Below are 17441 nucleotides of genomic sequence, written 5' to 3'. Positions count from 1 at the left end.
TTGGTAATGGACTAAGAGAAGCTGACTAATAGCTCCCCAGAGCAGATAAGAGGGCAAAAAAAGTTAGGAATTTTCCCCCAAAAGGCAGGGTCAGCCAATTGGTGGAAATTTCTCATTCCCAAATTATTCTCATGCTTGTTTTTCAATTCCTTCAGTCTTGCCCTACCCCATCTCTGCAATCCCACAACCCTCAGATATCAGCACTCCTCCAATTCTGGCCTCTTCTGCAGCCCAAATTTTAATCATTCCAACATTGGTGGCTATGCTGTCATTTGCCTCTGCCCCAAAGCTCTGGCATACTCTCCTTACAGACATGACCCAAGTCATAGATAACCACAAGACCAAGGCTTTGGTCATTTGACATGAAGCACCTCATTTCATTAAAAGGTACAAGTTGTTGAAATGGTATAGGATTTTGATAAGATCACACTAGGTGTACAGAGGGGGTTTGATCTGCTTTTGGGGAGGCCATATTTGGGAGAAAGGAACTGCAACAAAGGTTCAGTACATTGATTCCTGAATGACAACAGGAATAAATGAGACTATATGAGTAGATATCCTTTGGACAGGCTAGGAGAGTGGGCCAAGAAGTGGCAGACGGAATACAATGTAGAAAAAAGTGTGAGGTTATGCACTGGCCGGAAGAATGGATGTATAGACTATTTTCTAAATGGGAAAAAGGCTTAGGAAATCAGCACAAAGGGACTACTCCCAAGGTTAACGTGCAGGTTCAGTCAGCAGTTAGGAAGGCAAATGCAATGTTAGCATTCATGTCGAAAGGGTTAGAATACAAGATCAGGGATGAATTTCTGCTGCATACAGCTCTGGTCAGAACCCATTTGGAGCATTGAGAGATGTTTTGGGCCCCCATATCCAAGGAAGGATGTGCTGGCCAAGGAAAGGGCCCAGGGGAGGCTCACAAGAATGATTGCTGGACTGAAGAGATCGTCATACGAGGAGCAGTTGAGGACCCTGGGTCTGTACTCATTTGAGTTTACAAGGATGAGGGAGGATGTTATTGAAACTTGCAGGATACCGAGAGGCCTAGATGAGTGGACATGGAGAGGATGTTTCCACTAGTAGGAAAGACTAGAACCCGAGGCCACAGCCTCATACTGAAGGGACAATCTTTTAAAGCGGAGATGAGGAGGAATTTCTTCAGCCAGAGGGTGATGAATCGGTGGACCTCTGCATAGGCCAAATCACTGTCTTTAAGACAGGGAAAGATAGGTTTGGGTTCTTGATCAATAAGGGGATCAGGTGTTATGGGAGAAGGCAGGCGAATTTGGGGGGGGGGGGGGGGGGGGGGGGGGGGGAAACGAGAAACACATCAGCCAGCATATCAGCCATGATTGAATGGTACAGCAATCATGATGGGCCATGATAACATTATTGTTCAAAGGATTATGACTCTTTGAAATATCCACCCGATAGGGGTGTGAATGCTCAGGCAATAAGCATACAAGTCAGAGAATGAGGAGTTTAAGAACTGAAGGAATCAAAAAAGGATATGGAGTAGGTTATTAGAGTTGAGGGTCAAATTCAGTAATAACTATATTGAGTGGCAGAGAATCTACTTCTATTTGTAAATTTCCTGCCTCTGTGAGCATCTTAGTAGGTGCTGGAGTAAATAAAAATATTTTGAAAACGCTAGACTATGGAACCCAAAACCTTGTTCTGCAATGGTCTATACAGACTTAAGAGGGTAGGTCCTTATGTGGCTTATGCATAAGTTTCCAGTACTTGCTTGACCAAAGCTAGGCAACACAGGTGTACAAGGCGGCAGGTTAACTTGTTGAACTTTATAATGAGCAAGTAACAAAGTGATCAGTCATAGAGTTATTGCTAAAATCCACTCACTAGTAGGGACAGTTTAGTGAACAACTGGAAACCGGTCCAAGTTCATTGAAGGAATTCATAGCTTTAGGGAGGATCAGTCATGACCAATAATCTGAGAGTCACTGCACTGGTATCAAAAGACATTAATGGAAGTCACTTCAGAAGTCAGTAATTGAATTGAAGACAACTTAGAAAATAGGAGCAGGCCAAGCAGCCAGTGGAGCCTGTTCCACCATTCATTATCATGGCCAATCATGCAACTTGTCATGCCCAATTCTAATTTTCCTCCATTATTTGCTAGTAATGGATAAGTAGCTGGTTCTGGTCAGACAGAAAACAGCAAATTGGATGAAGTTGAAGACCAAATAAATGTAATAATAGAAATATGAAAGCAAGATCAGAAATGAAGGTTAAGGATTCTAGAGACAGTGGTAATTAAAACCTAGCTATAACATGTTAATGGCTTGCTGGGCTTCACCACAATTGTACGGGCTACTGTAATTAAAACAAATGGCAATTAGAGTATAGAACTCAATTAGCTTGACACACCAAGAAATGAAGGGGCTTTGATAAATGGATGAAATTCTAGAACAAAAGAACATCTCAAATTAGAAATAAACCTAAATTCAGGAAAAATAAATCTTCTCATAAAATGTGCAAGCTATGTTGCTGACAGTGATCTAGCTCGGTGCAATTTGAAAAGGATAATATTGGAAAGCAAGGGGCAGCATGGTGGCGCAGTGGTTAGCATTGCTGCCTCACAGCGCCGAGGTCCCAGGTTCGATCCGGATTCTGGGTCACTGTCCGTGTGGCGTTTGCACATTCTCCCAGTGTTTGCGTGGGTTTCGCCCCCACAGCCCAAAGATATACAGGATAGGTAGATTGGCCGCACTAAATTGCCCTTAATTGGAAAGTCTAATTTTTTTTATTTTTTTTTAAATATTGGAAATCAAAAGGGTATTCTAATTGGAAGAGCTGTCATGGTAAACAACAGCGTACACCACAATAGCGCACACCAGCTTAGACAGCATGCTGTGTGACAAATCAGCTGTTCTGTACCGTTGCAACTAGACAAGATGTAACAAAGCAAACAACGATGGAGAGCAAAGATTTGCAAGGCAGTCACAATAGTACGTGCACAAGAATGTTTTTGTTATGGATCAAAAATCCCACTGGTTATATTTATTATTCCTTAAGCATGAATAATACATTTGAGTCATGACAGTTACTCATGGTGTAGATTTGGAAGTATATGATAACAAGAGTGAACATAAAAGTGAGTGTATTGCACAGCAATTACACCGTTTAAAACCAGTAAAGCAAAATACTCCGTTAAGTAGAACCATTTCTTATTACTGTAGAAGAAATCAATTTGGCATCAAGTACTTCATAAAACAGCTCATTTAAAAAAAGTATGATAACATTAAAATACTAGTTCACAGCTAACAATATTTAATGTTGCTTAGAACAACATCTATGTAGTTACAACTACTAGGCCATCCAAACCAGGTTTTAGATCAATTGTGATTTTGCTAGTTTGACAACAGAACCCAAGCAGCAATACCAGAACAGCTTCTGATAAAAGGAAAACTCAAGTCCTGCAGGGAATGACAGAACACCTCCATGTCCAGAGGGACCATGCAGGTCAGAGTACCGTGGCACACTTTTTGAATCAGGCAATTTAACCGTTATACTAGAGGGTAACTGGATGCTGTGGCAATCCCACAATTGTTGTGTCTATCTCTGGCCATCATTACATATCCTTGGTCACCCCACTGGTCACTCCAGCTGAGAAAAAAGAAGAAATAGTATTGTAAAAAATGTCCACACAAGATAAGAGTTAAAATTGAAACTTATTGAATAAGTACCTGTTTTTAACAATCCAATATTTCTTTCCATCCACATCTTCCTTTTCAAAGCCATATCCTACTACTAGTACACCATGGTCCAGATCTGTGGAGCTACAGTCAGCTTCATAGTAGATACCTTTCAATAGACAAAAATGGTTCAACATAAAACAAACTATCACAATCATGGAAGACTATATAGTTTTTTGTTCAGTTATCAGTTTCATTTTCCATGTCCATTTTGCCTAAAACCATGTTTGTTTAAAAGTAAATTCAGCTGCCCCAAAGTACTGGTGAGACCACATCCGGAGTATTGTGTACAGCATTTGTCTCCTTATTAAGGAAGACGAGTGGTTCACAGGTTTACCAGACTAATACCAGGAATGGGTGGGTCGCCGTATGAGGGAAGGTTACAGAGGTTCAGTTTGTTTCACTAAGAGTTTAGAAGAGCAAGAGGTGACATGATTTGAAACATTTAAAATCCTGAGGGGTATTGACAGGGTGGTTAAACTCTTCCTCAAAAGGAAGCAGAATCTTACGTATTTTTAAAATTAAGAGCAGATTATCAAGGAGTGAAAGATTAACAAGGAGTGAAAGTAGGCAGAAATGTGGGGCTGAGATTACAATCAGGTCAGCTATAACCTTATTGTATGACAAAGAAGGCTCAAGTGGCCTACACCTGCTCCTAGTTTGTATGTTGATTACAAAAATGGTCAGTGCAGCACTTGGAACTGGTCTAACGCCTGGACCAAAAAGGAAGGTACTAGAGTTCCTCAGCAGCTACAATACACCTAATTATTCATCAGCCCCACAGAAAGGACAAGAGAGGTGTGGGAATTACTTACCACTGCCGTTCTGGGCGTGTCTTAAAACAAAATTCAAGCCATTCACATGGATGCGGCCAAGGCAAGTATTATTTCCACAAAGGAAAACCCACTTCTTTCCTGCCCATCAACTCCCATTGAATTCAAAGCTAAAAATGAGAAAAATCTACTTCCTTCCGAAAAACCTTAATTTCTGGGCATTCAAAAATTTAATCCAAGCATCATCCAACTAAGATGGACGGCATGGCATCACAGTGATTTGCATTGCTGCCTCACAGCACCAAAGATACAGGTTTGATTCTGATCTCCGGTAACTGCAGAGTTTCCACATTCTCCTGTGTCTGCATGGGTTTCCTCCAGGTGCTCCGGTTTCCGCCCACAATCCAAAGATTGCAGGTTCAGTGGACTGGCTGCGCTAAATTGCCCCGAGTGGGATTACGGGGATAGGGTGGGGGATTGGCCTAGATAGGGGCCGAATGGCCTTCGGCCCCTTACTGCACTATGATTCCATGAACAACACCAGATTTTGTTTGGAGTCCAAGTCAACCCAAGGAAAAAAAACAATCATCTTCTGCTAGTGTACGCTTGCTCGCTCCCCACTGTAAGCTACTTAAAAATTGTAGAATACCCAAAGGGTACAGATAGGCAGATACTGGTGAGAGAGTAGAGTGAGACTCTCCCTCTCTCAGCTGCTGCCAGACCTGTGCATTTCCAGCATTATTTTAATTTCAGATGTTTTTATTTTAAATTCTAGCATCTGTAGTGTTGTTTTCTGTGGCAGATAAACCCTGATGCATATAATCTAGGTGATGTCTTTCAGCAGTCACAATCTACAAATGACAAGTGCTCAACAGATCCTTACCAGATTCATAGAATTGGAATGTTTGGTGGCTCGCATCAATGGCTACAGAAACTGGTCCAACAGCAGCAACAGCTTTCATCATGGCTCTCTCTTTACCACTGGGAATATCTACAAACCCAGTATCATTAGCAGCATTGTATATGGGATCATAGTGACAAGGATGATCATCCTGGAATAGAAAAAGTAGTACTTTTAGTATCAAATAAATTCAGTGATTCAAACGACCAGTTGTTTACAATGAGAAAAAAACCCTACAATAATAATGGTTAGTCGACGGAGCGATGTCGAAAGTCTCATTGAAAAAGCCCACAGGAAAGAAATCCCAGACTGGTAGTCTTGCGAGGGAATCTGTGGGAGCGAAGATGGTGGCGATGGCTGCGCCCACCACAGTCGAGACACTATGCCGTGGTGATGGCACTGGAGCTAGGTGTTCGGGAAGCAGATGGACCGGGGCAGCACGGTAGCAGAGTGGTTAGCACAATTGCTTCACAGCTCCGGGGTCCCAGGTTCGATTCCCGGCTTGGTTCACTGTCTGTGCGGATGTCTGCCCGTTCTCCCAGTGTGCGTGTGGGTTTCCTCCGGGTGTTCCCACAGTCCAAAGATGTGCAGGTTAGGTGGATTGGTCATGCTAAAATTGCCCTTAAGTGTCCAAAATTGCCCTGTGTTGGGTGGGGTTACAGGGATAGGGTGGAGGTGTGGGATTGGGTAGGGTGCTCTTTCGAAGAGCCGGTACAGACTCGATGGGCCTAACGGCCTCCTTCTGCAATTCTAAGTGGACTTGCAGTGGTTCAAGAGTCTATCTATTTCTACATGGACAGACAGTTAGATCGGCAAGGAAAAGTTGAAGGAGTCTTTCAAGGTCACGACTGGGCCCAATCCGAGAGCACTGAAAGCTATGGCCAAATGAGGGCAGTGATTATTCACTTCCAGTTTTCAGAGGAAGGAGCGGGTCCTGGAGAGGGCCAAGAAGAACCACAATATTTACTGGGAAGCACACAAACAGTGCAGATTTACCAAGGTATAGGGACCGAGCTGGCACAGAAGCAGCGTTCAACAAGGAGAACACCGAGGATCTGGGTTTGAATCCCAGCCCTGGGTCACTGGACAAACTGTACACAGTTATAAACAACTATGTACCGAAACACCCAGAGGCCTTGTTCATCGTGGCTGGATACTTCAACAAGGCCAACCTCAGTGTACTGCCAAAATTCCACCAGCACATCGCCTGTCCCACCAGGGGCAACAACACTCTTCACCACTGCTACTCAAAAATCAAAGGGCGCCTACCGTTCCCCCCGCCCCCCCACGACTGCACTTGGAAAATCAGACCATAAGACGGTGCTTCTACTCCCGGCATACAAGCAGAAACTCAAGCGGGAGAATCCAGCTAAGAAGGTCATGCAGTGCTGGTCCAAGGAAACAGAAGAGCTCCTGCGTGACTGCTTAGAGAGTGGACTGGTCCATATTTAGGAACGCTGCGACCAACTTAAATGAGTATGCCACCACCGTCACAGACTTCATCAGCAAATGTGTGGTCGACTGTGTTGCAAAGAAAGCAGTACGTACATTCCCCAGCCGGAAACCATGGCTCAATCGCGAGATCGACTCCCTAACTGAAGGACAGGTCTGAGGCGAACAATTGAGCAGACAATAAATCCAGGTACGACCTCTGCAAAGCCATCGGAGATGCCAAGAGAGAATATCAGACCAAGCTAGTCACAGACTAGTGTTACAGACTCTCGGCAGTTGTGGGCTACAAAGTGAAGCAGAGCAGTATTTCCAGCTGCAGCGCACCCCTCCCCAATGAACTCAATGCATTCTATGCTCGGTTCCAGCAGGAAACCAACGATCCACTGTCGAGTGCCCCAGCAGCCCATAACACCCATACCCAGCTTCCAAAGTCAGATCAGCCTTCCAAAAAAGTGAACCCTCAGAAGGCGACGGGTCCGGACGGTATTCCTGGTCGTGCACTCCGAGCCTGTGCGGACCAGCTGGCAGATGTGTTCGTGGACATCTTTCACCTGTCCCTACTCCTCTCGACCACTCAACCTGCTTCAAGACCACCATCATACCAGTGCCAAAGAAGAACCAGGCAACTTGCCTCAATGACTACCGTCCGGTGGCCCTGACTTCAGTCATAATGAAGTGCTTCGAGAGGTTGGTCATGAAGCGTCTCACCTCAATCCTCCCAGAACGTCTTGATCCACTGCAATTCGCATACCACCGCAACTCATCCCTAGAGCATCTCGACAACAAGGACTCCTATATCAGCATCCGATTTGACTACAGCTCCACCATAATCCCAGCCAAGCTCATATCAAAGCTCCAAAACCTAGGACTTGGTTCCTCACTCTGCAACTGGATCTTCGACTTTCTGACCCACAGACCACAATCAGTAAGAATAAACAACACCTCCTCCACAATAGTCCTCAATACCGCAAGTCTGTGTACTTAGCCCCCTACTATACCCCTGTACACACACGACTGCGTTACAAAATGTGGTTCCAACTCCATCTACAAGTCTGCTGATGATACGGCAATAGTGGGCCGGATCTCGAATAACAACGAGTACAGGAGGGTGTTTGAGAACCTAGTGGAGTGGTGCAGCAACAATCTATCCCTCAATGCCAGCAAAACTAAAGAGCTGGTCATGGACTTCAGGAAGCAGAGTACTGTACACACCCCTGTCAGCAACAACGGGGCAGAGGTAGAGATGGTTAGCAGCTTCAAACCCCTAGGGGTATACATCTCCAAAAATCTGTCCTGGTCCACCCACATCGACACTACCACCAAGAAAGCACAACTGCACCTTTACTTCCTCAGGAATCGAAGGAAATTCGGCATGTCCACATTAAATCGTACCAACTTTTACAGATGCACCATAGAAAGCAGCCTATCTGGCTGCATCACAGCCTGGTATGGCAACTGCGCCGCCCGAGACCGCAAGAAACTTCAGAGAGAGTGAACACTGCCCAGTCCGTCACACAAACCTGCCTCCCATCCATTGACTCCATCTACACCTCCCTCTGCCTGGGGAAAATCGGGCAGCATAATCAAAGACCCCTCCCACCCGACTTACTCATTCTTCCATCGGGCAGGAGATACAAAAGTCTGAGAAAACGCAAGAACAGTTTCTTCCATCGGGCAGGAGATACAAAAGTCTGAGAACACACACGAACAGACTCAAAAACAGCTTCTTCCCCGCTGTTACCAGACTCCTAAATGGCCTGCTTATGGACTGACCTCCAACACTACACCCATGTATGCGTATGTAGTTACATGGTGTAGCCCTATTATGTATTTATTTTATTTTCATGTACAATGATCTGTTGAGCTGCTCGCAGAAAAATACTTGACAATAAACAAAATCCAAATCAAAACTGTCTGTGTGGAGTTCGCACATTCTCCCCGTGTCTGCGTGGGTTTCACCCCCACAACCCAAAGATGTGCAGGTTAGGTGGATTGGCCACGCTAAATTGCCCCTTAAAATTGGGGAAAAAAATAATTGGGTACTCGAAATTTAAAAAAGAAAAAAAGGGTGCGGGAGGGGGGGGCTAACTTTGCACCTGGCTGGGTTCTCGAAAAGGACAAGCACACCATGAGGGGGTCAATTGATGGGTTGTACTGGAGTAGGTAACCGTTAATATTGTATTCCAAGGAATTAGTCAGTTAGCTGCTAGAGAGGGATAGTGCAAGCAAAGGTTTGTTTCAAAGGGGAGGGCAGGGTTGTGTAGATTAGCATATTGTTTTCTTTAAGTTTACTGTTGTTTGTATAAACTGACAATTTAATAATTTTAAGAAAAGAATACGCCAAACAGTCAAACTGGAAAGAAGTTGGCAAATTGCAAGTTTCAAATTACCGTTCCAAGATAAGGATAGGATTCCTCAGAGTCAATTCCACCATTATCTCGCACATACTGGAATGCCTGGTCCATCAGTCCACCATTACATCCTTCATTTCCCTCAGGTTTAGAACAATCGACAAGATTCTGCTCACTGAGTGAGATCAGCTTACCAGTCTTTCTAAAGTGTTGACCTTCAAGGGCTCCTGTGGTACTAAATGCCCAACATGAGCCACATTGCCCCTGTAAATAAAATAAAATGTATTATATTGCTTTTAGTTTGTAGGAATAATTGTATTTGTGTATTATTCATAATTATGTACCTGGTCTTTAACTGTAGTGACATATCCATGTTCACGCCAATCAACTTTCCTGGGCACCTCTAGAAAGTTGGGCTCCAAAAAGAAAGAGCCTTGAGCCTTCTTTACAGTTCGTTTCAACTTGTATCCATTCATAAGCTGTCTAAATTCTTCATTTGTCTACAAGTACAAAATGTGCTATTATCTCAAGAAATGTCAGATTAACGTGAGTCAGCAGTTATTGTTTGAGAAAGCACTGCATGCACTATTGGTTCTTAAAGTGAACTTACTTAATAGACTAAGAGCACACTTCACTTTTTAAAAAATGGATGCAAGTCTACAAATCATACCCGACATAGCTATGTTTCCAATTCAAAGTTTGTTACAGAATAATTAGATTACTCTAACAAATTTAAGATTAGCTTTATTTTACAGTAACTATCGGATTTATTTGCACATACCTCCCGAACATTTCTAACAGAATGCTTAACCACCCACCTTGTCGCCAAAGTGGTTCATTCCCATTTTGAATGAATGTCTTCCAAGAGAGTGTTCCAAGTTGTGAAGTTCAATTTTTCGAAGGTTCTTTTCCCACACCATTCGCCTCCAACCTTCTTCTTTCTGAAAGACACAGTCTTAAAAAAATCTCCACCACAACACCTTGTTTTTATACAAGACAGTTATCAGAAACCAGCACACAGTGCTTCACAGGAATAAGCAAAAGCTCCCCACAAAGCCAGAGAGGTAGCATTGTGGATAGCACAATTGCTTCACAGCTCCAGGGTCCCAGGTTCGATTCCGGCTTGGGTCACTGTCTGTGCGGAGTCTGCACATCCTCCCCGTGTCTGCGTGGGTTTCCTCCGGGTGCTCTGGTTTCCTCCCACAGTCCAAAGATGTGCAGGTTAGGTGGATTGGCCATGATAAATTGCCCTTAGTGTCCAAAATTGCCCTTAGTGTTGGGTGGAGGTATTGACCTTGGGTAGGGTGTTCTTTCCAAGAGCCGGTGCAGACTCAATGGGCCGAATGGCCTCCTTCTGCACTGTAAATTCTATGATAATTTATGATTAATCTAGGGCAAAGGTTCGGCACAACATCGTGGGCCGAAGGGCCTGTGCTGTGCTGTATTTTTCTACGTTCTATATTAAGGTAGGTGGACACAAATTTGGTCTAAGAACTAGGTTTGAGGAATATCTTAAAGGAGGAAAGCAAGGTAGAAGCAAGAAAGGTGTCAGAGCTTTAGACATTGGCAGTTGAAGACACAGCCAGTGATGGAGTTATTAGAATCACATTGTTCATGAGGTCAGAACAAGAGTGCGAATCAGAGTGCGCAAATACAAGGGTTGTGGAGTTGGAAGATCGGCAGAGAGAAAGAGGCACAGGTCTTGGAAAGATTTGAAAATAAGGATATGAAGAATTAAAGAATGCTTGATCGGGAGACAACATAGGTCAGCAAACACTGGTATGATAGGGCAAACAGGACCTTGGAAGATCTCAAATTTATGGAGGGTAAAATAGGAGACTGGTCAGCGGTAATTCAGATTTAGCGAGAGAAAACAGAGTGCCATACTAGAGTTTCAGTGTTGGGCGGAGGTAATTATACAGGCCTGAGGGAAGAGTTAGCCCAAGTAGACTGGGGACAGATAATTGAGGTAGGACAGTTGAGGAAAAAGCGGATGTTCAGGGAGATAGTAAATACCACTAAAGCATATACCCGAGAGGAATCGGAATTGTAAAAGGGAGAAAAATGTTCCATGGCTAAACAAAGAAGTCAAGGAAGGCATAAAGGCAAACATTAGGGCATACCATACTGCAAAAGCTAGTGGTAAGCTGGCGGATTGGGAGAACTACAAGTTCAGCAAAAGGCGCGCGGGGCGGGGGGGGGGGGGGGGGGGGGGGGGGGAGGAAAGAAGGGGAGGGTTTTGCCTTTTGCCTGTCTTCACAGTAGAATATAATGAATTACAGTTAACGCAGAGGAACTTGATGCAATGACCATCACTAGAAGGTATTGGATAAACTGATGGGATTAAGGGCAGATATGTGTCCAGGACCTGACCGGGTATTAAGGGAGGTGGTGGATGCATCGTTTATGATGTTTCCAATCCAGGGAATTCTGAAGTATGCTAATGTGATGCCCCTATTCAAAAAAACAAAGTCTTACAACACCAGGTTAAAGTCCAACAGGTTTGTTTCGATGTCACTAGCTTTCGGAGCGCTGCTCCTTCCTCAGGTGAATGAAGAGGTCTGTTCCAGAAACACATATATAGACAAATTCAAAGATGCCAAACAATGCTTGGAATGCGAGCATTAGCAGGTGATTAAATCTTTACAGATCCAGAGATGGGGTAACCCCAGGTTAAAGAGGTGTGAATTGTCTCAAGCCAGGACAGTTGGTAGGATTTCGCAGGCCAGATGGTGGGGGATGAATGTAATGCGACATGAATCCCAGGTCCCGGTTGAGGCCGCACTCATGTGTGTGGAACTTGGCTATAAGTTTCTGCTCGGCGATTCTGCGTTGTCGCGGGTCCTGAAGGCCGCCTTGGAGAACGCTTACCCGGAGATCAGAGGCTGAATGCCCTTGACTGCTGAAGTGTTCCCCGACTGGAAGGGAACATTTCTGCCTGGGTGATTGTTGCGCGATGTCCGTTCATTCGTTGTCGCAGCGTCTGCATGGTCTCGCCAATGTACCACGCTTCGGGACATCCTTTCCTGCAGCGTATGAGGTAGACAACGTTGGCCGAGTCGCACGAGTATGTGCCGTGTACCTGGTGGGTGGTGTTTTCACGTGTAATAGTGGTATCCATGTCGATGATCTGGCACGTCTTGCAGAGATTGCCATGACAGGGTTGTGTGGTGTCGTGGTCACTGTTCTGAAGACTGGGTAGTTTGCTGCAAACAATGGTTCGTTTGAGGTATGCCCGGTTGTTTGAAGGCAAGTAGTAGGGGTGTGGGGATGACCTTGGCAAGATGTTCATCGTCATCAATGACGTGTTGAAGGCTGTGAAGAAGATGACGTAGTTTCTCCGCTCCGGGGAAGTACTGGACGACGAAGGGTATTCTGTCGGTTGTGTCCCATGTTTGTCTTCTGAGGAGGTCGGTCCGGTTTTTTGCTGTGGCACGTTGGAACTGTCGATCGATGAGTCGAGTGCCATATCCCATTCGTACGAGGGCATCTTTCAACGTCTGTAGATGTCTGTTACGCTCCTCCTCGTCTGAGCAGATCCTGTGTATACGGAGCGCTTGTCCATAGGGGATGGCTTCTTTAATGTGTTTAGGGTGGAAGCTGGAGAAGTGGAGCATCATGCTCGCATTCCTAGCATTGTTTGGCATCTTTGAATTTGTCTATATATGTGTTTCTGGAACAGACCTCTTCATTCACCTGAGGAAGGAGCAGCGCTCCGAAAGCTAGTGACATCGAAACAAACCTGTTGGACTTTAACCTGGTGTTGTAAGACTTCGTACTGTGCTCACCCCAGTCCAACGCCGGCATCTCCACATCATATTCAAAAAAAGGAAGAGACAGGCAAAAAGTAGCAAACTATAGACCAGTCAGCTTGACCTCAATCATTAAAGGAGATGACTGAACATTTGGAAAGACAAAACGCAATCTACCACGGTGAGATGGTTTTATGATGGGCAAGTAATGCTTGACAAACTTGCTGAGTTCTTTGGGGACGTAACCAGCATGGGGAACCTGTGGATGAAGGTATTTGATAAGGTGCCACATAAAAGACTGATCCAGAAGGTGAGATCAATGGGGATTTGGGGGTAGAGTACTAGATTGGATAGAGGATTTGCTGACTGACAGAAAGCAGAGGGTCGAGATAAATGGGTCCTTCTTGCAGGCGAAAGGTAATTAGCGGGGTGCCGCAGGGGTCAGTCCTCAGACCTCAACTATTCACAATTTATATAAATGATCTGCATGTCGGGACAAGCAGGGCCAGAGTGTAATATAACAAAGTTTGCAGATGATACTAAAATAGGTGGGAAAGCAGGCAGTGAAGAGGAGATAAGATTTGGCTATGATACAGGACCAAAATTTAGGGTTTAATGTAGATAAATGAGGTTATCCATTTTGGCCCAAAAAATAGCAAGGTAAGATGACGCAGATTCACGATATGTCTGGATGAAAGATCTGGGTGTCTTTCTTCATGAATCGCAGAAAGTCGGTACGCAAGTACAGCATGTAATTAAAAAGGCAAATGGAATATTAGCATTTATTATAAGTATAAAAGTATTGTTGCAATTATACAGGGTGTTGAGACCACATCTGGAGTATTCTGTCCCGTTTTGGTCTCCTTATTTGAGGAAGGATGTGGTGGCATTGGAGGCAGTTCAGAGAAGGTTCACCAGATCCAGGGATGAAAGGGTGGACGCATGGGGAGGTTAAACAGTTTGGGCTTTTCTCACTGGAGTTTAGAAGGATGAGGGGGGGATCTGATCGAGGTATATAAAATACTGAATGGGATCGATAAAGTAAACATAGACCAAATGTTCCTCTTGTGGGGAAATCGAGAACAAGAGGTCACAGATATAGATTGAGATGCGGTAAATTTAGAACGGAGATGAGGAACTACTTCTCGCAGAGGGTGCTGCATTTGCAGAACTTGCTGCCCCATAGTGTAGTGAAATCGGAGTCATTAAAGGTTTTCAAGAACACGATAGATATATTCTTGATTTTAAAAAGGTTAACAGGATATGGCCAATAGGTGGGGAGGCGGATCTGAGACCAGGAAGAGATCAGCCATGATCTGATTGAATGGCAGAGCAAGCTCGAAGGGTTGAAATGCCTGCATCTGCTCCTAATTTCATGTTCCTATGAATGTAAAGCCGAGAAGTAACAAAAGCACAGATACGGATGAGGTTGGAGATTAGCTGAAGCAGGGGTGGAGTTGCGAGATGCTAGAGGTGGAAGAGATTGTGGTTGTGGTCACAAACTAATCTCAGGGTCACAGATGCGAACATAGTCTGGTGCTGGTTCTGCCTTAGATAGTTGCCAGGCAGAGGGATGGGAGTCAGCAGCTAGGGAACAGAGCTAGCGACAGGAACCCAAGACAATGGCTTTGGTTTTCCCAATGCAGTATTTAATTGGATGATCACGCTGCTTACCCTACCCATGATTGGAGAAACAATCAGTACGGTTTTAAAAATACATTTAGAGTACCCAATTCATTTTTTCCAATTAAGGGGTAATTTTAGCGTGGCCAATCCACCTAGCTTGCACATCTTTGGGTTGTAGGGGCAAAACCCACGCAAACACGGGGAGAATGTACAAACTCCATACGGACAGTGACCCAGAGCCGGGATTCAACATGGAACCTTGGCACCGTGAGACAGCAGTGCTAACCACTCTGCCACTGTTGCCCGACAAAACAGTCAGTACCAACAGTGAGAAGCTGAGACAGCTGGTGGTGATATGGACTTGGGTGTCCTTTAGCATAAATGTGGAAACTAAGGTGATGTTGTTTTGAGATCTCACCTAGGGGGGCCAACAGAATTATCTGGTTACAATTAGATAGCCAACAACAGGGCAGCATGTGGCACAGTGGTTAGCACTGGGATTGCAGCGCTGAGGCCCCGGGTTTGAATCTCAGCCCTGGGTCACTGTCCGTGTGGAGTTTGCACATTCTCCCCATGTCTGTGTGGGTTTCACCCCCACAACACAAAAGATGTGCAGGTTAGGTGGAGTGGCCACACTAAATCGGAGAAAAAATAATTGGGTACTCTAAATTTTTTTATTTTTTTTAAAGATAGCCAGGAACGGTGGAAAGCAGTCCCACCCAGCTGGTCAACTATGGTTAGTCACTGCTAAGAGGGTGGGGTCCATAATGCCAAAGGCTGCAGACTTGAGAAAAACAAGAAGGAATAGTTTTACCTTTGACACAATCACACTTGTGACTGACATAGATGGAAACTCACCCAACAAGTATAAAAGGAGACAACAATTTATCATAAGCACATTACCTGCACATAACCTTTGTGATGCCAGCTTTTCCACTGCTTCCAGGGCTCATCCAATTCTGGATCTAATCCTGGGGCCGCAAAGACTCCAACCAGGCATAAAGAAATTACACAGCAAGTCTTCATCCTGGGCAACGAAGAACAAAGTTCAATAGACTGCAATCAGTGCACAGATTTACATTTTTCTCTCCCTCAGCCCGATAAAAACACACGTTATAGTCAGAGTATACAAACTCATATACTGCTGGAAAAGAAAAACACGCATTTAAGATTGGTTAATTGCTCGATAAGAATCCGGGAATGTTTGTTCAACAGGGGATAAAGTAGTTTGCCACGTCTGTCAGGGAATTCAATCGGTTAATCTTTTCACTATAACCAAGATAAAACTAGTTAGTTGCAGGTCCGGGTTTCTCAGCCCCGGATTATCCGAATGAGCAATTCCATGAGTCACATGGAAGCTGTGCCTGGAAACCGAGTGCAGCGTTTCATCAGGATTGCTGGAAATCCGCCCGGAACCCCCCGCAATCAGTGTTATTCAGAGCAGTACCAAACCAAGACGTGCTTTCACAGCCAAATGAACTGGCGTTTCAGGGGAAGAGGCTGGAAGATGTTCGATTAAATACGTTCAGGTCACAGCGCGGCCGAAGAATTTCTAGCAAAAATGTTTTATTTAGCAGTTTTATCACAACCCCCGCCACCCCCATTTTCAGCTCTTCGAAAAACGGATTTTCAAACATCCGAGCAAACAGCTAACTCAGACCAATTCAATCAAAATGCAAGAAGGACCTTCTCACCTTTCTCAGTAAAAGGGTTTGAGGAGAGTTAGTGGAGCAGCAATTTAAGGCGGGGGCGCTCCACTCTTCTTCACTCTGTCCTCCCGAAGCTCCAGGCCACCTTCCAAATTACTCGCGAGCGCCTCCTGCTTTTATAGAGCGCGTCATGGCCGCACCGTACATCCCAACGCCGATTGGCTGGGACGTGCGAACACGTCAAGCACATTCCAGTCACGAGCTGCAGAGTTCACATGACAATACTGAGTGAGCTTGAGCCGAGCCTGGCGTTGTCGGTATGTGATCAGCAGTGATCCCAGGGCAGGGGGAATGAGTGTGCATGCTGATCAAGCATAAAATGCAGATTGGATTAAGGAGTAACTACTTGATTACTTCTTACTTTATTTGATTAAGAAGTAACTTAAATAGTTCTTAAGTTATGCTCTCTGAGTAGAGCCAAAACGGACAATAGACGTCTCATTAACTTAGCTCAGCACCTTCAGAGGAAAGGGGGGCATGAGATTTGTTGGACCCTAGCTCAGTGTCATACTAAATACCATGGGCTGCATTCTTTGAAATGGAGGCAGAGCGTTCGCATCATCGTGAACGCAGCCGAGGTTCACGACGGCGCGAAACGGCCCCTATCCCGATTGATTCAGGGCCCGATAATGGGCTAGGAGCGGCGCCGCGTCATTTACACGCACCAGGCCTTGGCGCCGCGTAAAGGCGACGCCGCATACATGACACGGCCGGCGCCGCAAAACTGGCGTCACCTGCGCATGCGCGGGTTGCCGTCCTCTCCGAGACCGCCCCGCAAGAAGATGTCCGACGGATCTTGCGGGACTGCGGAAGAAAGGACGTCCTCCTTCAGAGAGGCCGGCCCGACGATCGGTGGGCACCGATCGCGGGCCAGACACCATTTGAGGGCCCCCCCGGTGCAGGATCCCCCCCCCCTGCAGGCCCTCTCCCCCCCCCCCCCCCCCAGCGATCCCGCGCTGTTCCCGCCGGCAGCGACCAGGTGTGGACGGCGCCGGGGGGGGGAACCCGCCGTTGTGGGCTGGCCACTCGGCCCATCCGGGCCTGAGAATAGCAGGGGTGCCGGAGAATCGCCATTTTGGGTGTCTCGGGCGATTCTCCGGCCTGCGCCGCATGGAACACGACGGGGCCGTTCTCGCCGCTTGGGAGAATCGCGGGAGGGCG

At 45.6% G+C, this 17441-nt stretch overlaps 1 protein-coding gene across 1 annotated transcript; it reads right to left on the bottom strand.

Annotated features, from left to right (window-relative positions):
• Positions 1–2986: 2986 nt before the first annotated feature.
• ctsla (cathepsin La) lies at positions 2987–16419 on the bottom strand. The gene is made up of 8 exons (XM_072516719.1): positions 16266–16419; positions 15475–15598; positions 10012–10134; positions 9538–9693; positions 9233–9457; positions 5373–5541; positions 3708–3825; positions 2987–3627 (listed from the first exon to the last, which is right to left on the bottom strand). The coding sequence occupies exons 2-8, from the start codon at positions 15595–15597 to the stop codon at positions 3528–3530; spliced, it is 1014 nt and encodes a 337-aa protein (XP_072372820.1). The 5' UTR covers position 15598; positions 16266–16419; the 3' UTR covers positions 2987–3527.
• Positions 16420–17441: the final 1022 nt, after the last annotated feature.

The sequence above is a fragment of the Scyliorhinus torazame genome, chromosome 9 (genome assembly GCF_047496885.1).
Source record: "Scyliorhinus torazame isolate Kashiwa2021f chromosome 9, sScyTor2.1, whole genome shotgun sequence".
Classification (NCBI taxonomy): domain Eukaryota; kingdom Metazoa; phylum Chordata; class Chondrichthyes; order Carcharhiniformes; family Scyliorhinidae; genus Scyliorhinus; species Scyliorhinus torazame.
Note: the sequence above shows the minus strand (reverse complement) of the source record. Positions and strands in the feature narration are given on the sequence as shown.